We start from the raw sequence: 22,271 nt of genomic DNA, 5'->3' as shown, positions 1-22,271 counted from the left end.
TTTCAAATAGTTTTAATTCTGTTGAGCAGTTTGCTGCTCTGAGGAGGGTTGTACCAAGAGGAATAAGGCAGACTGCTGAGTTTATATTTAATAAATAGACTTTTATTTAAAAATATCCTCTCCTTTATTCACAGTTTCAAGTCTGAAAAAGGTAATACTATTCTTGATCAATTCCAACACAGCTGAAACCATTCACTTTCCAAAACAAAATCCCAGAGATGGCTGATAAATTGCAAGAGTCACATCAAAGCTAGAAAGGCACAGGTTTTTGTGCAGGATCCTCCCTGGGGTTAAGAAGTGCATCCACATATTCCACAGAAATCTCCTGGTACAGCTTGGGCTGCCTTTAGCAGGGAAAGTGTTCCAGTGCAGCCCTGCTTACAAAACACATTTCATTAAATACCAAAGCAGAGCAGCTGTGAGGTTACATCTTTATGCAAAACATGGGTATCACTGCAAGAGAAAAATCAGTAATTTCCCTATGGTGAAAAAGTTACATTTTTATCTCCAGAACTCCAAACTGGCATTTCAAACAAAGAAACGCTGGGAGCCAAACAAGGAGAGCTTTGTGGGGATAAAAAAGAATCCCTGTGCTTTCCCAGATTCCAACGGAACAACAGTGGTGAGAACTCACCCTCAATAAACACAAGCATCCCATGGGAACACCCCCAGTGCTCCCAGCAAGGCACTGGTGCTGCAGCTCCGCAGCGCTGCCCTCACTGCATTCCAGGATTGCCTTCGGTACTCCTTGGAGCCAGCTGCTCCAGCAAATTCAGGATGAGCTCTGTGCGCTCCAGCAGGGACAGCCCCTTGTTGGCAGTGGCACGAAGCAGCAGGGAATAAACCTGCTTGTTTGTTTTCAGAACTGCTTCTTCTTCGTTGGTGCCCCTACAAAGAGAGCAGAGAATCCCAACTCTTTACCTGAGCATGGCTCTTCATTCTGCAAATTATCACGAGTATCATTAAATAATATTGATGAGGATCCCTGGCAATCCACCATTCGCTGCACTGCAGTCAGAGCATTCTGCTTATACTGCAGGCAGGAGCACAAAATATAAATAGAATAGAATATAAAATGTACAAGCAGCAGTCAGGTTAATTGCAAGTGCTTCAGGAATGACTGAGAAAGGTTGAAGCAAATTAAATTCATCACACACTTGGCAGGAATCAGGCAGGTTCATTTATTTCAGAGAACAGGTAGTCAATAAAAAGCCACTGAAATGCAAAGTATTTCTGGGATAAGTTACAAGTATTCCCAGAACAAAGTATTACTTTCAATTACTTTTCCCCTCCGATTTGCACAGCCAAGTTCTGTTCTGCTCATGATTCCACTTTGGGAGGGTAACACTGACTTCATCCATTTTTACTGCCGGGCTGCAAGTTTTGCTATCAAACATTAATTTCCCCACATGTTCTCCTGTTCTCTGCCAAAGTGCACCTGAGACCCTGAAGCAGCATTTGAGCTCCAATTTCCTCCCTTTTTCAGCCCATTATTAAAGCAGGAGACAGAACTTACCCTCTGCAGAGCAGAAGGGAGGAAATGCACACAGGATGTACAGAAGGCACAAGAAAGGTTAAATGAAAGGTAGTTTCAAGCTTGGCCTCAAAGTTTCAAGAAGTTTATTTAAGACTCCCATTTCACAGCATTCAAACTGTAACAGGTTCCCTGTGTGGAATCTTCAGTGCAAAACCCCAAGGCAATGATGCCAAGGTAAATGTGGGGGTAAAAACCCTTCAAAACAAAAAATGAGTTGCCTGTGTTATGAGACAGCAGAACTAAACCCATTTACTCAGTTAGCTGTGCCATCTGCTTGGTAACATATAAATTACCCTGTATTAATCCTCTGTGTTTCACATATTCAGATTGCCACCTTGTGGAAGCTCTTTTTCAGGAGGTGAAAGCTCCTAACGTTGCCTGAAAAACAGCTAAAAACACACCCGGGCTGTGTTCTCATGGTTTTTATTTACCAGTCCACCACTATCAGCAGACAACTTCCTGGGTACAATGAACTCATTTCACAGTTTACTTTTAGCTGAACGACTCTTGCATCAGCAGTGCTTCAATCCCCAAAACATTAACCCAACTTCCAAGCCTAAAAATATCCTTTAAAACTAATGGCACATTTTCAGAGCTTCACTTTATGTAACATTGACATCACACACTTGCTGCTGCGGGAGTAAAAGGTATTTTCTGCATCCCAAAAGGAACACCACACACATTCAAATCAAACCAACAGAAGGAGTGGGGTAAGGAATCTGCTGCCACACCAAATCCCAACATCTCTTCCAAGTCAACACAAAAAGAAGTCAGGTTTGTCCTGAATCCCAGCAGCAGGACAGAAGACTCCAGGAATTAGTAAATTAGGAATTAGTAAATTCTCTACACCAGTGCACATCTTCCCCATATCCATCCCTCTCTATTTGCAGCATTACTGATGTGCCTGAATTTCTTCTCAAGTGTTCTGCTTGCCAAACTCCACTGACATTTTATCAGCAAGATGGACAGAGAGACCAGCAGCACCCAGCAGCTTCTCCCCCAGGAACTCTGAAGTGCTCTGCCACACACCAATCCCACATCAGTCAGGATAAAGGACACCAAGCTTCAACTTACCCAATCTTTTTTTTGCTTGAAGTTAACAATTTAATGGATTGGAGGAGAAGGAAAGACATCCTGGACTCAAAAATCCCAAGCAGTTTCAAGACTTCCTCTTTGTTAAGGCCTGCAGGGGAATCATTCACTGACATGCTCTCAGCAGGACTTTTATCCTTGCTGATCTACAGGAGAGAAACAACCAAAAACCATTTCACTGAATTCCACCTTTTAAACACAGGGAATGAGCCAGGAAACCCCTCCTGCAGGTGAGCTGACTTTTCCATGTGTTGCCCAAACTGCCAGCAAGGGACACACACACATCAGCACATGCTGCAAGTAACTGGTGATTGAGGCTCCAGGAACATTACTCACACTGGCTACAGATAACCCTCCACATTTTGGTATTTAAATATTAAATGTACCAGAGAGAGAAAGAGAGAGAGAGAAAACTTTTTTTATTATTCACAGATTCTGAAGATCTTATAGAAGACTTTTAAGAGATAATAAGGGCCCTTTTAAGGGACAGCAGAGTTGCACAGGAAAAAGCCCGTTCACATAGTAAGGCAGTCCAGGTTAAAATATGTTTTAATCCATTTCTGGATCATGTTCTAAAGGAACCTTTTTTATCCACTTCCAGGCTAGGGGAGAACAGCAATAGATTCTAGCTCTGTCCACACTCTTTAAGCAATTAAATCTGCAGAGAAGTAACCAAGGAATATTTTAACTGCCAAATGACCATTTGTTTGTGAAGGCACAAGCCAGAAGGGAGCAGGTGTCACACCACCTGACATTCCTTTACCTGTTCACTCTCTGCCACAAGATCCTTCCTGATGAGCTGAAATGCACCCCTGGTTTTGGTCATTATATCAAGGGCCCCAGACAGAGTCTTTAACTTCCCAGCACTGCTGTTCTGACCTAAAAAAACCCATAAAAATGAAGGACAAAAGGCTTAGGTTACAGACTAGATTTTTCTAACATTTAAAGATTTCAAGAGAGAGAAAAAAAGCACATACTGCCCTAGTCAGCTGAAAACCAGCAAGATAAAAATGCCCTGTCTCCTCTCTTGAGGAAAATTCCATTCTGAGCAGCAGACTGCTGCTGCTCTCACGTAAATTTAGTTATCTAAAAATGAAACTAAGTAGGTAGTGGTGGTTTGAAAAGCTGTTGTAGGCCGGAGCTACACTTACTGGCCATCTGGAACTCTGCAAAGGCCACTCTCTCCAGCTGCACACGCAGGAACTCACAGGGGGCATCCTTCAGGAGCTGGAAGAGCCGCACTGCTTTGCTGTAGTGGAGATCAGCAAGGACACGATGCTGCTTCCTCAGGTGTTCATCACCAACCTGCACGCAGAGGAGGGCACAGAGTGAATCCCCCACCCTCTGCATGTTCATGAGGAGCCACTGGAAAGGTTTACTTGGAGACTGTCTGTTGTGAGATAGCACTAATTTCTTTGGTTCAATAATTTAAATACACGTAGCCCAGCTACAGGTAGAAGGATAAATATCAAGCTCCACACATACTGAACATGTCAAGGATGGAATTTAGAAAACCAAAGCAGTCTGGAGCAATACCTGGTTCCTGAGGCAGCTGTGGTACATAGAAGCCAGCCTGTGGTGGATGGTGGCAGCCCGGTACTGGCACAGGGGCTGCCGTTCAGACACTGTATCAACATCACAGTACTTCAAGGACTTCATCATGGCTTCGCTGACTTCCTTCTCTATCTACAACATAAATAAATACAAATTTAAGGGAAAAAATCCCTGAAGAGGGGCTTTTCACTAGAGCATGTAGTGTAGGACAAAGGGGAAAGAGCCTTAAGCTGAAGGAAGATTTAGAGTAGATATTGAGAAGAAATTGTTCCCTGTGAGGGTGGGCAGGCCCTGGCACAGGGTGCCCAGAGCAGCTGTGGCTGCCCCTGGATCCCTGGCAGTGTCCAAGGCCAAGCTGGACAGGGCTTGGAACAACATGGGACAATGTAAGGTGTCCCTGCCCATCTTGTTCCATGGTGGAACAAGATGAGCTTTGAGATCTTTTCCAACCCAAACCATTCCATGATTCTACAGTTCCAATACCCATTTTGCTCCCTGTTCAGTTTTTCAGGACAACAACAATGCATTTTTTTCAGATACAATGAATGCTCTCTGTTACCTGTTCCTGAGCCTTTCTGGATAAGGGAGCATAATCCTGCTGCAAAGTTGCCATCGTGAAATACGTCGTAGACAGCTCCCAGTTCACAGAATCCCAAACAGCTGGATGCACATCCCTCTTACCCAGAGACCTCAGAGCCTTCAGGTAGTAGTCAATAGCCTGCAAAGGACAGAGCCATGCACACACAGTTTGCCTGCATTTGTAACAACTAGAAATTAATTTCCCTTTACTCAAAATATCTCCCTGAGCGTTCTTCAGTATTTCCCATTTGATGATCTCTTTAATCCTGACCATGCAGTTCTTCTCCCTTGTGTGTGGCACTGCATTATGTTCAACACCATCATCTGAATGTCCCAGCAATCAAACCTCAACAACACCAGCAAAGCCTACACAGCAAGGATTAGGATAGTATGGAAGCAGGAGAGCTATCCCAGGTTATTCCACCCAAATTTAAACATATTTACCAAAGTAGTCACAAATACCTCACAGTAAAAGGCATTTTGGGGTATGGGCCCTGCTTAAACCAGTGAGGAGTTACCTTATTGTAATAAAGGGCCTCTTCTGGGGAAAACTCCCTTTTGTAGTCCCCTTCAGCTGCACAGTGGGCCTGGGCACAGATCCTCATCAGCCTCCCCGTGTTGCACAGCAGAAGGGCAGCATTGGTGGCATCATCAATGGACTCAAAATTCTGAATTCCTTCTTCAAAGCAGGAGAAACTTTTCTTCCAGAGCTGCTGCTCAGTTGTGGAGACATTTTTACTCACTAGGGTGAAGCACAAGGCTTAGAGACTCACTCAAATTCCTCAGAGGTACTGAATAAACACTTTTGTCTCTCTAATAAACCATCTTTTAAAATTTAAGGGTGGTAAATGATTCTGAAGATCCAATTCACAGAAAATACTCCTCAGACTTCCATATGGCTGAGGGTTTAATACCTGAAGTGCACTATTACACCTACTATACTTCCCAAAGAATTCCAGTGAATTTGGGAGAGTCTGCCCTGATGCCAAGGCCAGGAGACTCACAGGATACACCAGATTTTGTTTTCACAGTAATGATTCAGGGAATTGGAGTTACTTCTATAAATTTTCCGTATTAAGCAAATAAAATGTGACTTATACAGACAGGTAGAATTCAGTATTTCAAAGCTTTGATTTCAATTAAATAACACCTGCAAAAACCCAGAGAGATTATGACAAATCACAAAATTGAAAGTCCAAGCCAAAATCCTTCAAATATTGCTTGGACAAAAGTTACAGTAAACAGCTGATACTTGGGAAACTGGAGCTGTTGACACTGAACTACCAACACCTCACTTGTTCTAGTTTAGAGAACTCTTACTCCTAGACAAGACATTGGGTTTGCTTTCAAAAACAAAACCCCACTGAACACCTCACCCTACAAAGCTTTTCCTCAAAAAAAGCCTACCAAAAATAAACCAGAAGGAATGCTTCCAAGGATTTACTTACCAAAATTTCACAGGCTGACTTTACTGAAGCTATTCTTCTGTTTAAATTAAGCTGCTGCTTGTTCATGCTGAGCTAAACCCAACACATCAAGAATGCAACATGCCCTCCCTTTCACAACAGAGTTTAAAGTTTCCTTGATGGTTTTTTGAGAGCATTCTACACATTTTAAAGGAATTTCTCCAAACTACACATTCCATTACTCAGTTTAAGCTCAATTAACTACAGTGTACAAGCCACAGTGATCTGTTGTAAACAAATAATTACAGTGGACATTAAAAAACGAGTCATTTAAATGTCCTCTTTATAATCAGAAATAGATTTCTCATACAATTAGTGAACTTGATGACTGCTGTAGCTCCATGAAATGGTCAGGAATGGAAAAAGGATACTTGCCCACTCTCTCAGTCTGCACTGCAGCTGCCTGGTTCATGTAGAACACTCCAATCTCATTCCTGATGTTACCCATCCTCTTGAGCACCTGGATGTGCTGCTCTGGGTTTTGGCTTTTTAAATTACTGAAGAGTAGGATTTCATAAGCTGCTTCATAGCATTTGCAGCTGACAGAAAGCTGGTATTCCAAGTCTGTGGATAAATCTGTAGCCCAGGCAAACCCTGGAAAACAAAATGCAAAGCCTTCATGTCAAACAGTATTCCTCTAATTAAGTACAAGAGTTATGTCAGTTAGGTTTTATTTATTACTGAAAGAGTTACTGCCTTTAGTTGTTTCACAGCTTCAGGCCATGTCATACAATACACTGACAATCCCCGTCTGTATGACAGGCAGGATGAGGTTTCTCTGAAGGAAACAGAAGTGAAGTGCAGTAACCCCTCTGCCACAAGTTCTCCTAGTGCATGGTTTTGAGGAAACCCAATGAGATTATTTCTGTCTGTCATGTATCCAAAGTCTGGCAGTTCTCCTGTGCCAGGATCATACCTTGGCACCTGGATTCTCTGTGAAGGCTGTGTAGTATCTCCTGATCTTCTTTAGTCTGGTAATTATATTCTTCAAGGTAAGCGGCTCTGTTGTTGGCATTCTGAGCCAGCATTAACTGGATATCTCCACAAAGGGTTAGGCACTGACACAGGAACACCAGCACCTCGGGAAGCATGCTGCCACACAGACAGCAGTAGGTATCTGGTGGGAAAAAAAACATGGATGAGGGAGGGGAAAGAAAAGAACTGCACATCAAAAGGCTTGACATAGACTGACAAGATAATTGGGTTTTAATGCTACCTGTCCGCATACAGAGAATAAGTGTGACAACACATGTTCTCCTCAGAAAAAATAACCTATTTTAAAGTCACAGTTGCTCTACACAGCTGATGGTTTAAAGAGTCCCTGTGTTGTCCAAGATGAGCAGTCACTCTGGCAACTGCAAATGCTAATCTCAGATTTGACTAAAGGAAAACTGACTTTCTGCAAATTAACTCAAGTGAGATACAGACTGAAAAGCTGAATTTCCAGAATTTGAAGTTGAGTCTCGAGTCTATAAAAGACTGAAAGCTGAAGAGTGCTCTGAGTTACTGAGAGGTCTATGGACGCTTTGTGCTAAGATCAAGTGGGTTTGCTTTATAAACCTCCTCCTGCCCTAAGACAGGAGCCTTCCCTTTCCTTAGGGCAGGGAAATAGCAGCACTTTAGCACTAAGCTACTGGCATTTCCCAGTTGTTATTCTCATTATGGCAGTATTAGTCTAAACAGCCTGATTTTACTTCTTCCCTTTTCCTCAGTAATACTTCAAGATGCATTCTATTTTAGAGGAGCATCCGATTCAGATGATGAACAAGTCTGGTATTTCTCAGAGTCAAGGATATATTTCAATAACATGGGAACCACCAGGGAAAAAGTACCTGCTTGCAGCAGCATCACCTGGAGCACAGAACACTCTCCTGGCCTTGGCATCAGGGCAGACTCTCCCAAATTCAACTGCTCTGAAGCTCCAAATGTGCCCTCAAGTTCCCAATCTGTCAAAATGGGATCGTCTTTCTATCGATCAGTGACAGAAGTTATCCTCACTACAGACTTCTGTCCTGAATACTGAGCTGGACACTTAGTTTAAACACAGGCTTGTCAGACTCGTCACTGCCCACCACTGGGATAAATCAGGCACAGCGGTATCTGATATGGTGACAGGTATCTCCAGGCAGTGGCACAGGTGGCAAATCCATTCAAGGAACTTACCATGGCACTGCAAGGCCAGCTTGATGTATCGCAGTGCTCGCCCGTATTTCTGCAGGACCATAGCAGCATCAGATAGGACATAATAAGCTCTTGATGATTTCAGGATGAGCTGGAGTTTCATTTTATATTGCCATGATCCAGGAATCATTCCTGACTGGCTGGAATGCTTCCCCTTCTGGAAGGAGCCCACTGTAAGAGGAACAGAACCTCGTCAGTGATCTCCCCTTTGTAACAAATGCCTGAGGTCAGACACTACTCCATCAGCACAGGCAGAATGGGAATTGCCTGATTACAGCCCTGCACAAGCAGAGTTCTGCCAGCTTGTCTGCTACTTCACTTATCACCTGCAAAACAGACCCAACACATGGCACTTTTCCATGCACTCCACCTGATAGTAGGATACTGGAATCCAGTGGGACAGTGACAGTGCAGGTGACCTCTCTGACCTCAAACAGCTTGTGAAACACAGGGGCAGGGGCCAACATTACTCCCTTAGGGAGCAGAAGAAAAGAACAAGAAAGCCGCAGGCAGAATTAGTCATGTTCTCCACCACATCCTTAAGATAAATGCTCAGTTTCTGTATGAACAGTCCCAGTGAGAAAGCTTCCATTTGTGGGTTTAGCCTCCAGCACACGAGACCCTGGATAACCTGGTCCTTCCCACAAAGGAAACCAAGGACTTTCTCACACTCATTTCAAGATATCCTCTGCATAAGATTATGAAGCTTTTCTTTGATGCTGCAGTGGTTATGGAGCCCAAAGGAACAGGTCACTGTTCCTGGTTTAAGGCCTGTCCCTACCAAAGGACAGAGTTTTGCCCTGACCATATCTGCACACAGAAATGAGTCTCTCGCTTAAGGCAGACCTACAAGGCTTGAGTTGTAAACCCACTATCTTGTAATAATATACAAGTAGAAAATAAGCAGATACAGTAAATAAATTCTTAAGCACTACATGTTCTATTGGGACAAAAACAAACCCAGAACAGTAACACCCCACACTGCATCCATACACCAGTCCGGAGTAGTTCTCCTGAAGTTAGAAATTCCAGAGTTTAGAGCACTTAACCTTTCCATATGTATGTAAATATGTACATGTGGCAGAGAAAATACATAATGCACATCACAGGAAACAAACACGTGGAGTGGAAAACAAAAGTGAACAAGTAGCACTGCTGCTACTGCAGGGATGGACAGAAGCACAGATCCAGGAATCTCTCTGAGTGTGAATAACTCCAGACTGAACTGGCTTCTTATTCAGAGATTCAAAGGGAGGAGAAAGGGAAAACTAAAGAATTGCCAAAGTAGGCAAGACAAATTTCTTTCTGAGCTATGCTTACAGGGCTCCTTGCCCTGCAGAGAGCTCTACTACTTTCAGAAGAAAAGTCTTTCCTGGAACTTTTTACATCACTCCAGAGCAAAATAAAATAGAGAGAGACTGTAGTCTGAAACTTCTGGATTTTGAGCATTTAAACAAACAAAACATCTTTTATTCGTCGCTTCCTTTCACAGTTGTAGAGGTACAAGAAAGGAAACAAAATCCTAGTTAACATTTTATACACAATTCAAGCAGCAAGCATAATGGAGGAGCAAAACCTGCCAGAAGGGAGAAATTCTTCCAGAAAACATCCAGGTCACACACACACAAAGAAATTAAGCCTATTTTTAAAACAACCCACAAAACTTAAGGTGCTCCACATACCAAACCTCAAAATACCAAGCCCTTACAGAAGTCATCTGAAAGCCACATCTAAATAGGGTCCAGTAAAATCATGTGTTGACTAATAAGAGATTCTTTGCTATGCAAAATAACTCAAATGAGTGTCTCTTTTCATATTTAAAAAGGAACAGACTGTTCTCCAATTTTCAGGGCACTTTTCCTTAGGCAATGGTGTAATTAGTGATTTAAACACACTGTTTTGACAATCAAAATAAAGTAGCAGCAGTTTGTGCTGGCACTGGAAAGGTCTTATTTGCACAACAATACAACTTACTTTTGTCTAGAAACAAGGCCATCTGTTTTTCCAGAGACTCAGGACCACCACTGGTGGATTCATCCTCATATTTCAACGGGATTGGAGTGCTGGGGTCAGCTGCAGGAAGGTCACCCTCTTTTTTAACACTGCTGTCAACAGACTTCAAACCCTGCAAAAGGAAGAAATCATTTCATTCACCTAGACAGCAATATTTAGCAAACAGAGTAGAAGAAGAATTGGATGGGAGGTGAAGTATCTTCAGGAAGCTGGCAGTGAACTCACCTCCAAGACGTGGTTGAGCACCAGCCTGCAGCGCTCCTCGGTGCCGTGGCAGACAGGGAATGCACAGCTGGGCTGCATTGAGGCACCAGGGAGGGAAGAGAAGAAATGTTCAACACAGAAAATACAAAAATTCCTGGCCAGAAGGTGCCAATGAGAGGCAGCATCAAGACAAAGTGGAATATGGTAAGGAAAAATCTACATGAAGCCTGCTCTACCATAAAACACACACCTCAGATTTTGTGAGCAGCTCATGAACAGCTTCTCTGCCCACTTCAGTTAACCTGGAGACAAAAACTACCAGGAATTTCACTACCCAGTTTTGTCCCATGAACTGAATCATCCAAGAAGACCCTTAATAACACCACAGAGTCACTTACACGTATTCGATGCACAGACTTGTATTTTTCTGGTACTGACAACTCCCCAACAGATTTGATTATTGCCACTGCTTTATTGTCATCTGGGGGATCAGAACTGTTGCTGTAAGAACCATTTTCATCACTGTCTGGCATCTCTTCCTCTTCCTCACTGTAACTTTCATCAGAATTTCCATTTATAGGGAAGTCTGCACTGTCTTCTTTTTTAGGTTCATCCAGCTGAAAAAGCTCTGATAACATGTAGTTTGCTGAAGCAATAATCTTTACAGAGAAGAGAAAAAAATGATTCATTCTCAAGTTAAATTTTTTTTTAGAGGCAAGAACAATATAAATTATCTTAGAATAAGGAGTACAGATGACATGCAAAGAGGTGTTTGATAACCTGTAAACACAGCTTGAGCAAGTTCCCTGGAAGGGAAAAGGATCCAAGCTGATCAAGTTTAAAAGAGAATAAAAACCAACTGGTAAAGAACAAGTACTTCCTGTACTAACAGGCTGCAGATCACAGGAGACAACACAAGGATCTTATGCTAGCAAAAAAAAAAAAAAAAAAAAAAAAAAAATTGAAGGGATTCCTTTGGGATTTTGAAAACCTTTCACAACTTTAGAAGGAATCTACATTCTTATTAGTTAATGTGTGCCATGTCTCCTCTTGGAATCCATCCTAAATATGATTCAGATTTTTCACATCACATTTTTGGGAATTTTCAGTTGAAAACAGCTTAAAGCTAAATTATTTAGAGACTCTCTAGCCCAACCCACTTATCCAGGCAGGTTGTTCAGAACTGCGTTCAGTTGGGCTTTGAGTATCTAAAAGGATGGAGACTGTAATTTCTCCGTTTAGCCTGTCCCAGTTTTCAGCCATCCTAAGAGTAAAAATGTTCATATATTCACATCTTACACTTTTTATCCACGATCTGCTCCCAGAGGGCTCTCTGGCAACAAGAACAAGAGAGAGAATGTAATTAGAAGTTCCTTTTTTAGAGCAGCACAGAAGACTTGTGCAGCAATAAGGGGCAGCGAAAACTACTAATTAAAAAAAAATAGCGTGGGGATTCTTTCAAAAATCAATTTTTTAAGTTTATAAATAAATTGAAATTCTCTCCCCTGGGAGGAAGAAGGAGCACATTATTTATTACCAGGTTTATTATGATTACAGCATTTCTGTTATATGTACACAAAAGTGGAAGAAAACATTGAATTCTTACTTGAGGATGTCTGCCATTGTCCAACAACTTCAGACAATTCAGGAGCAACGTTCTGATTGTGCCATAGTGTTTCTTGTTCTGGTTTTTCTTCAGCATCATATTGCAAGCAACTCTAAAAGAAAGTTGAACAAAATAGTGAAACCCCTGGACAATTTCTTTGCGCTAGAAGAAAAATGTTAAACAATATTCTACAACTGTAGATCTTCCAAACTTTATGATGTGTCTACGAGACTTTGTCAGCAAAAAACTTTACATTGAGAAATGGTGAAAAGGAAAGTCTGTTTTAATCTAGTGGGACTGAGATTTAGCCAGTTTGTGTATGACTGTCATTTGATCATGAATTTTGGTCTGTGTTCTGAATACAACTGCACCAAGAATTAAGTACTGCAACAAAAATGATAAAAACTCACTTGTACAGCAGAATTGCCACTGGCATTGTAAAAGGGTTTTGGTATTTGTCTTCAGTCTCTTCACAAAGCGTGGTGAGGTCATACAGCTTTACTATATCACTCCCACTTGCTGAAAAAGAAAATCTCTCATTAATCAACATCACATTACTGTCAATCTTTTCAAACTGATCTAAACCTTCTTACCTTTAAACAACCAATAGGTATGTCCTTCTTTGGTGCAATTTGATTTCAGAAAAGATAAGATATTTTGAGCAATATCTTTTATCACTTTGGTAGAAAAATTAGAGTTTTCCAAATTGGGAATATCTTCAGTCTTGATCATTTCATATTTCTGCAAAGAAAAGAAAATTAAAACTCAAGATTAAGAGGGGTTTCTGACACCAAAATTAATGTATCAGTCTATCAACAGCTAAAAGAAACAAAGGCTGCTATTATGATAAATTGAGTTAATTTCTATGATTCACCTTAAGCAAGCACATCTTGACTACACTACTCAATCAAAGCTTTAAGAAGGATCCATTTCTGTCACAAACATGGTAAATGGAGAACAAAGGATGAGGAAAAGAAAGGGGGAGAAGGCACAACATCTATTACTTCAATGAAACCTAGTCAGCCTAGGAAACAACTCCAGGCTACCAGGCAGAACAGAAACACAGACTGTCTACAGTAAAACAGCATAAACAAACATTCAAAAGCTTGCATCTGTCTGGGCAAGGGAACATTGCAGATTTCAAGATGTAAGAAACAGATTTCTGTTGTTGCATTTTTTATTTTTGCCTTCACTCAAACATCAGGGGAAGAAGGAATCTTGCATGCATGAAAGGGAGGGGAAGAAAGAACACACTATTTTTAGATGACTGCTGCAAGCTGTCTAAGATGCTTCTCATTCTGCAACACAGGATTTTTGTCATCTTTTCTCAGAGCAGTGTGAAGGATCTGTTATAACTGAGGCAATTTCAGAAGGTGAAGAATGAATTGTTATTTTAAGGCATAATGCAAAGAGTCAGACTTACCTGAACAATTCCATTGACATGAAAGCACATCACAAGCTCTGGTACATTGCATATTAAGTTGTCCAACCAATAGTCAATTCCTGTTAGCACATTTATTGGCTTGTTGTTATCCCTAAAACAAAATATTTCTAGTGTTAGTTAAATCTTTATCTACCCTTCAGGAAATATTAGGGATGTTTACTAATGGCATTTAGGTTTAAGTCACCTGAGAGTGGATGAACACTAAAACAATTATTTGTGAATTCTTATGAGTTATAGCAAAATAGATGTGCTGCTCTCTCCAATGGAATATGCTCGAATTCCATCAGCAGTTTGGAATTTTTGCCCACATTTAACAGGCTTCAGATGTCACACCATTACCAAGATAATAAGAAGGAATAGCACTTTTAGCTGCAACTAATTATAGCACAAACCTTCTCCCAGACCGTCCAAAATTCACTGCAGAGCAAGGTACTGTTAATTCCTAGATGTGTCTTAAAAAGATGACAAATACACCAAGTGAGCTTCAAGTTTTTGCTCATTCTTTGCCTATGCAAAGGAACAGGAAGACTGGTAATGAAGGGATTAACATTAAATTGGGACTAGAATAGTTCTGTCTTACTGCTCAGTAACGTTTTAAAGTGCTTATGCCCAACAATTGAAATTCAGAATGCCAGGAGAAGAAATATTACTGGCCACTTTTATAAAAATAGCAAAAAATGCAGACAGCTAAACAGGAAGCAGAGTAACAAATCAGTCAAGGCTGGTATAAATAGTATCTTGTGAACTTCCAAGCTCACCTGAGACGCAGGCTCACAGCAGGGTATCTCCCACCTCCAAATATTGGCATATTTGATCCCACCAACATGTGGATATCTTCAAAGGTCCACAAGATATTACGAACAAAGTCATTTTTAAGTCCCTTCATTAAGAGAAAACAGAACTGTTCTGTAAATCAGTGGTATAACACTTGCTCTCTGTGACATTCTGTGGAATAATGAGACAGCAAGAAGCCAAAGCAGCAAACAAAAGCCAGCACGTGACGAACCCGGCTGCGCGTTCACAGGAGCTTAAAATTACAGATGCCACAAAAGCTACTTCTACAGGGGACTGAGGTTTGCCCTTAGTTCCAGTTTAGGCCCAGTTTGGAGGTGTTGGTTTAACCTGGGGGTTCAGCTCTCACATAAAGCATACCTGACTGTTCTCCCCGTCATTGAACAAAGGAGTCAGGTTTTGTTCTTTGGGCGCTGAGGCCACATGCCCCACTAGATATGAGGGTTCAAGAGGCACATTTCCCTGTGGAAAGCACAAGGATAAGGAGTGATTCTGCTGCTGAGGTCAAGTCAGGCCATTAAAAAAGATATGAACAACAAAAGCATGTAAGGGAAAAACCTTTACCTCCAACATCTTTTAATAAATATGCATTAAACTACAAAAAGCCCCTAGTCAGTGACTAAAATGCTTCTTTTTTACAGTTAGTGCCAAAATATTGTACTTTGTAATATTCTCAGAGGCTCTGGGAAGAAACCAGAAAGTATTTATAGGAGCTCCTTATTAACCCAGGGTCAACACCAGATTATCAGTTCCCAGAAGCAAAACCTCTATCCTACTGGTTTATTTATAAACTGAAGAAAATGGCACTGTACAAATGCACAGCAGCTTCTTTATGATAAACAGTCTGCTGGATTCAGCACTAGTGCCTCAAGAGGGTGGAAGAGAGGAGTCCTTTTTCTAAAAGCTTTTCAAGCACTGAAGTGTTTCTCCACACAATACATGCAGTTACAATTTTATGGATAATGTAGGTTAGAAACTCCCTAAATTTGGCAGATCAGTTTTAATTCTGTGCAAGCATAACTGTAGCACCATTATTACATTAATGCAAACTGAAGACAACTGATCTTTTAACTCTCCAAAATTTAATCAATTCCTGTTTTATATTACTCACAAAAGCCACAGGAATTAAGTTTTCATAAAAATGTTTAGCCACAATACAAGCCCTGAACGAGAGCCTGATTCTAATCACAGTTTGTTGCATAACTGCTGTAAATATCTCCGCTTTCACTTGTGTAATCTCACAGCAAGTATTTTTAAGTGTTGCTTAACTGTTTTCCTTTTTCAGGAATTTTTCCTCTTCATCTAATAAATTCAGAGCCACCATCTTTTGATGGATTTTAATGGCAGATTTAAAAAGAAAGGCCAGAACCATAAACTTCCAAACATCTTCTGAGTATCAGGATTTTCCTACTTTTAGGTAAAGGCACTGATGACTACTCTTACCAAAGGCTTTGTTTCTCAAAGATGCTGGGATAAATAACAATTTAACATTACAGTGATAGAACAAACATCTGAAATTTGCAGCTCTAACCCACTGGCAAAAGCAGGAACTGCACCTCCTGCCAATTCTCCTCATGCCTTAGCTCAGCCCTTTCAGCAAAGGGAGCTGCAGCAGCACCTTGAGAACCTTTCAACATCTGTGGCTCTGCAAACACTGTGGTGCCACATAAAACATTGTCCACACCAACCTGGTTAGAGGCACCTGGGTCTTCAGATAGTGAGGAAGGCATTTCAAAAGGAGCTGGCCAGGAGGCCCTTCCTGCTTCATCACTCTCACCTGCAACAGGACCCCCCTGGTGCTGCTTGGAAGTGGAAGGAACAGGCTGAGCAGCTCCATCTCCATTAATGCTGACAAGGAAACATTTACAAGTTCAGCTGACAAGATGCAAACAGATCCATTTTTAGAGTTGTTATGCTTGATGCACTCTTGCCAACAAATGATTTGGCTGACATGCAGTTAATTAAGTCATGCTGTTTATTATATTCTTTAGTATTTCAATTTTAAAGTAAAATACTTCAATTTCTGTGAAAACATTTCATGTTATTTCCTGACCTCGTTCCTCAATTCCCTCTGTATATGGAGAAAGCAGAAAATAAGACAGACCATAATGGAATTTTAACATTTACTTCAAGACCAAGAACCAGGCAGAAGTAAGTGGTGCAGAATTCAAGTTTCATGCACACAAAAGGTTACCTGTAATACAAAAATTTAGAAAGTATTGCCTTCTGGTACCAATGCTCTTTACTCTTCTTTTTTCTTTGCCACTTCTGATCAATCAGCCTTTGATAAAACTCTTTCAGCCATGTCCAGTCCCCTGTCTAGCCAACAGAAGAAATATGAAATTAATATCAAGAAGCATCTGCAAAGTAAACCACGTGCCTTATAAACTTACAAATACTCATCCACAACAAGAAACCCAGAAAATAACTTCAGAGCTGAAATCCTGAATTGGTCGTTTATTGAAAATACAGCTTTTAGGAAAGTTATGTTCTTACTGAAAATTTGACTTAATTAGAAAAATCAGATATATAAGAGGCTACATAGTAAGAAATACACATTGATAATAAAATCAATCAAATGGTATAGCAATAGTGAAGTAATTACACAAAAGTGAGACACAGAATATTAACCCGACAACACCATAAACACAGGAGATCAGATGTAGTTTGTGGGTAAACTGCTGCAGAACACAGCACCTTTGGTACCCATGCAACTCTCACTAATTTCCAGACATTTTCTTGCTGGCTACTCTATTCCTGAAATGATGCATTTTGACAATGTGTAACACTTATCAAGAACCAAGTGGTTCACCTGAGAGGATCTCATGAAGAGTTCCTGGATATCCAGCTCATCCAACAGGAGTGTCCTTCCAATTCTGTGCACTGCCATGCTCACATGGGACTTGCTGTAAGGGATCTTCAGGAGTTTTTTAATGTTCTTGCAAAAGAAAAGTGAAAAGAGAGAACATTCAATACAATTATGCTGCACTGAAAGACAGTTCTCAGGAAACTAAGGCCCCATCATGTGTAATGGTGACTTGGGGATACAAACTCCATCACTCCAAACATCCCCCCAGCCTTTGGTCAGTCAGGGTCACTTGTCCTGGGTGTGTCTCTTCTCAGTTTTCCAGGCACTCCCACCCCCTTGCCAGCATGGCTAGATGAGAAGCAGGAAAGGCCTTGGCTCTGTGTAAGCCCTGCTCAGCAACAACAAAAACACCTCTGTGTTATCAACCTGTGCTCAGGACAAACCCAAAACAGTCCCATACCAGCCACTGGGAAGAAAATTAACTCTACCCCAGCACATGTGGTCAAATGAAACCTGACAGCACCAGGGATTTTAAGACCATTCCACAAGAAAATGCATTTGGTGAAGGCAGAGAACATGAATGACAGTGATAAAGAGGCCAAACCATCAGCAGAAAGCACACACATGGCTTAAACACATTCTCTGATTGGATCATCATGACCAGGTACCAACAAAAATGACAAAAAGATGGTTTGGATTTAAAACCTTTATTTTCACAGCAGGAATACCAATTCTTTGTCAGGGGTCCAGAGCAATCCAGACAGAGACCTAAGTCTGAATACAAATCTGACAAATATTAACACAGTACATGAGTATGTGTTTCCTCTTCTGAGTAGCCTCATTTGAATTCTGCAGCTATTACCAGCACCAAAAGAGCTGACAAGCTGACAGAAATCAAAGGAAAGAAGAAGTTGGAGGGGAGCTCTCTCTTTTAGATAAAAACAGGGAAAAAACCATCTTAAGTGTAACAGTTTACATCAAAATAACCGATTTCAAACACACAAGACAACTACCTTGCAAGACTGATTTGCTGCATTCACTCAACTGCATATTTTAGCTGAAGATTATTTATAGACCTCCAGAGGAAATAAGATTTTCTCTCTACATTTCTTATTCAGTGATCACAACTCCCTTACTTGGTGATCTGTGATTCATTAAGGGATCTTTCCTTGTCCCCAAAGGACACAAAGATGCCAGAAGCCATGACAGTATCTTAAAATAAAAGTTTATGCAGTGCAATAATTTGAATGAGAGAATTTAAGATGTGTCCATACCTCTGAATCAGACACAACATCCACATCATTTCCAACTGAGTCAATGAAGTCATAGGCCATCCCAAAGCTATTTAAAAAAATATTACAAGTTAAGACAGTTCCAGCATGACATTACAGACCCATCTTTTATATCTACTAAATCTTTGAAAGATTTCATAAAAAAAAACCCCACAGCTAAACATCACCAAGTGTCATGAGACCTAAAATTAACAAAGTAATTTCATTTTCATATTCTGCAAGTTTTTCAAATATATCTTTGACAGTGCCTAGGTCTAATTTCAGGACATTTAAAACACTTAAAGTTTTGCTGAAATAAAAAAAAAAAAATCAGAGAAAATGAAGGATTCTTTTTAACACTGAAAATAAGAAGAGTTCTTCAACGAATTTCTCTTTAAGGTATTAAGCATGTTAAAGACTTTAATTTTAGTAGCTGTAATTTCATTTTACCTCTTATTCACATTTTCCAAAACTGCCCTACATGTTGTAACAGACACATTGTCTCTTCCTCCACCCTCATTAAGGAAATTACAAAGTACTTAAGTTAGAATATTTCAATGTACAGATCATTCATTAAAACAAATCCAGATACTACTATAATCCAAAACATAAATGATGTGCAAGTTATACTTTGGTTATCAGCTTTTTAATACTGACACTAGAGAAAGAGATTAAACTGCCAGCCTCTATTTGACAAGCACAGTATCTAAAATAAATATGAAAAATTCATAAATCCCTGAAAAACATGTTACTCTGCTCCAAAAAGTACAGCTCCTAAAAGAGATGATAAGGATGTAAACAGACACTTTGCACAAACTGTCAAATTTCACTGACTGGCTGATTTGGTGTGAATTTGCTTGTTCAGCACAGGATTTGAGCCTCCTGTTTATGAACACTCTGAACTCAACTTATTCAACAATTTAGCCAACATCCACACTGAAAGGGAACCCTGTTTTTTTGGCTGTGGCCCTAATTTCATCTATAGTGTGTGTGACATAAATATGAAATTCTGACATAAATACGAAGCTTCATTTGCCATTTGCCAGGTCCAGTTTCTAAACATCCAGAAGAGCTATAAATTGGCTTCCAAGGGGAACCACATGTTCCATTTTCACCTGTTATCAAAGGCAGAAGGGCTGGCTGAACCAGTCTGGTTTGATTTGGGCCAACCGCGGAAGAACAAAAAGTCAGTTTGAGTGTCTGAGGCAAGGTGTCAACACACACGTGAACAGAGTAACAATCAACATCATTAATCATTTACAAAGGAGATGAGATCAGAGCATAGAGGCAAAAACTTAAGACGAAAAATAGAGGGGAAAATGGTTAAGACAAAGCAATATGCAGTTGCTAGGGTAAAACCTGTACTTTCTACTTTAAATGACACAGGATCCAAGTTCACAATCAGAATTATTCTTAAAGCCCTGGAAAAAAATATAGGGGCTGCTGTTATTTACCTTGAGAAGGGTTTACTTTTTTTGCTGTTGCCCAGAATGGTTGTCCCTGCTGGTCCCAGCTTGGCACTTTCCCGTAACCAGTTGGCAGGAGGCAGCTTCAGGTCTGTTTTCTCCTGCAGACGAGCAAAGGCTGCTTGTGGAGGGGCTGAGGAGTATTTCACCACAGCACTGCTCTTCACCTCATTGCCTCCGAGGAACAACACCGACCCCTGGTTTCCAGAGAGAAATTAGCCTTCTATTTATAAACTGCTGGCAATTAAAACTATCAGGCTTGCTCTATGGTAGGTTATTTTTAATGGTAAGCGAGCAAAATCCAGTCCTGCATTCCCTTATCTCTTTCCCCAGCACATACAGCTTTTCAGTTATCCCAATTCCAACCTGTGTCAAGCAGAAGCTCCACTTTAGGAATTATCACAGAATCATTTAGGTTGGAAAAGACCTCCAAGATTATCAAGTCCAACCTCTGACTGATCATCACATGGTCACCCAGATCAGAGGACTGAGCAACACATCCAGTCTTTCCTTGAACACCTCCAGGGACAGGGACTCAGCACTGTCCTCAACTGATTGTTCCAACGCTTGACAACCATTTCCATGTACGAATCCTTCCCAATGTCAAACCTGACCTTCCCCGGCACACCTTGAGGCCGTTCCCTCTCCTCCTGTCCCTGTTCCCTGGCAGCAGAGCCCGACCCCCCCCCGGCGGCCCCCTCCTGTCAGGGACTTGTGCAGAGCCACCAGGTCCCCCCTGAGCCTCCTTTGCTCCAGCCTGAGCCCCTTTCCAGCTCCCTCAGCCGCTCCTGGGGCTCCAGCCCCTTCCCAGCTCCGTTCCCTGCCCTGGACACGCTCCAGCCCCTTCATGCCTTTCTTGACCTAACAGCCCCAGAATCAGTCCCAGAACTTGAGGCTGGACCTCAGCAGTGCCCGGCACAGGGGACAACCACTGCCCTGGTCCTGTGGCCACACTGTGGCTCATCCAAGCAGGTGACGGTGATCTATCTTCTCGCCCCCCCCTGGGTACACTGAGGAACGAAAATGAAGTGCCACCAAGGTCAGCTGCCTACACAACACAAAATCACTCAGAAAGGCTAAAACGAACACGACTCCCACTGAAGTTTGGGAAAGTAGGCGCTTATTAACACCAAGTGTTCACTAACACCAACATTAACACCAACATTAAAACTAAACACGCTTCTGCCTTAACAAATAATAATAAATAAATAAGCCTCGTGTCTGCCTATTTCTTTCCAAACACAGCAAAAGAGGCAGCTGTCACCCGTGTGCGAGGAGCTTTGAACGAACACACGTCGAGGGAAAAACAGCTCCACAGGACACCACTTACGTAAATGCCATGCACTTAAGCATAACAACAGCAGCACTACTCGCAATTAACGCTTAATCATAATTAGCATGTTCTCTACCGCACTCCGGCCCTGACAAACTGGAATGAGGATCAAAAACACCGCTTCAATTAAAACACCACTGAGGGCTGCGTCTGTAACCACGGCTCGACCCCCCCCCACTCCGCCCCGCTACCTCACCTACCACGGCTCCCCTCAGCGCCGCTCACCTGCTTGGGCTCCTCGGCGTCCCCCCTCAGCGGGGCAGCGGCGCCCGCGCCGCAGGGCTCCTCCATGGTCCGGGAATGGAGCGGGGCTGGAGCCGGGAAGGGGCAGCGGCAGCGGCGCCGCTTCCCGGGGGCGTCCGGCCGGGAACCGCCGCCTCTCGCGAGACTTTTCGAGAAGGCGCGGGAAGGGCGGGCTCTGAGGGCGGCGCCGTGAGGGGCGGGAGGCGGTGGCGGCTCCGTGAGGGGTGAGTGTGGCGCTCGCAGCGGGATCGTGGAGTTGCTGAGGTTCGAAAAACATATGGAAGATCGTCGAGGCCAAGCTGTGACCGATTTCCCCCTCGTCAATTACACCAAAGCCCCCTCGTTAATTACACCAAAGCACGGAGTGTCACGTCCAGTCGTTCCGGTAAACACCTCCAGGTATGGGGACTCCACCACCTTCCTGGGCAGCCCCTTCCAATTCTTGACCACTCTTTCCATGAATAAATTTTCTCTAATATCCAGTCTAGACCTCCCCTAGCACAGCTTGAGGCTGTTCACAGCTGAGCCAGAAGATCCCCCCGAGCCTACTTTTCTCCAGGCTGGTTTGGTTTGCCTGGATCACTGAGACCTTGGTGAAACAAGCAAAAACTTGATGGGGTATATGTCAGCGTGGGAGAGGATTGAAAATTGCAGTGTTCTGCCCTCTGCTTGTACACTGAG

The 22,271-nt window shown here is 42.0% G+C and overlaps 1 protein-coding gene across 2 annotated transcripts; it reads right to left on the bottom strand.

Annotated features, from left to right (window-relative positions):
- Window positions 1–80: 80 nt before the first annotated feature.
- On the bottom strand, window positions 81–21,734 carry EDRF1 (erythroid differentiation regulatory factor 1). 2 transcript variants are annotated; one of them, XM_042019551.1, is made up of 25 exons: window positions 21,573–21,734; window positions 20,003–20,211; window positions 18,552–18,618; window positions 17,281–17,406; window positions 16,663–16,787; window positions 16,157–16,316; window positions 14,829–14,930; window positions 14,435–14,556; window positions 13,656–13,767; window positions 12,826–12,973; window positions 12,643–12,751; window positions 12,233–12,344; window positions 11,025–11,285; window positions 10,648–10,719; window positions 10,384–10,534; window positions 8,392–8,580; window positions 7,145–7,345; window positions 6,604–6,822; window positions 5,281–5,504; window positions 4,743–4,901; window positions 4,166–4,315; window positions 3,781–3,934; window positions 3,393–3,508; window positions 2,612–2,775; window positions 81–888 (listed from the first exon to the last, which is right to left on the bottom strand). In XM_042019551.1, the coding sequence occupies exons 1-25, from the start codon at window positions 21,636–21,638 to the stop codon at window positions 717–719; spliced, it is 3,690 nt and encodes a 1,229-aa protein (XP_041875485.1). In that variant the 5' UTR covers window positions 21,639–21,734; the 3' UTR covers window positions 81–716. The 2 variants fall into 2 exon arrangements, with proteins under 2 accessions (XP_041875485.1, XP_041875486.1); XM_042019552.1 differs by lacking the exon at window positions 14,829–14,930.
- Window positions 21,735–22,271: the final 537 nt, after the last annotated feature.

Source organism: Corvus kubaryi, unplaced genomic scaffold (genome assembly GCF_017639235.1).
Source record: "Corvus kubaryi isolate FWS band 111438036 unplaced genomic scaffold, C.kubaryi_AGA036_p1.0 138, whole genome shotgun sequence".
Classification (NCBI taxonomy): Eukaryota; Metazoa; Chordata; class Aves; order Passeriformes; family Corvidae; genus Corvus; species Corvus kubaryi.
The sequence above is the reverse complement of the archived record's forward strand: the minus strand, read 5'-3'. Positions and strand labels throughout refer to the sequence as shown.

What these genes read in the sequence shown, in the direction of transcription:
- EDRF1 (XM_042019551.1), bottom strand. Translation starts at nt 21,638, where the DNA reads ATGGAGGAGCCCTGCGGCGCGGGCGCCGCTGCCCCGCTGAGGGGGGAC. An exon ending in TCTAAATTTTTGTATTACAG is followed by an intron (nt 16,317 to 16,662) that starts GTAACCTTTTGT and finishes TTTCCTTGTCAG; the next exon opens with CATTAATGGAGATGGAGCTG. An exon ending in TGCTCAACCACGTCTTGGAG is followed by an intron (nt 10,535 to 10,647) that starts GTGAGTTCACTG and finishes TTCCTTTTGCAG; the next exon opens with GGTTTGAAGTCTGTTGACAG.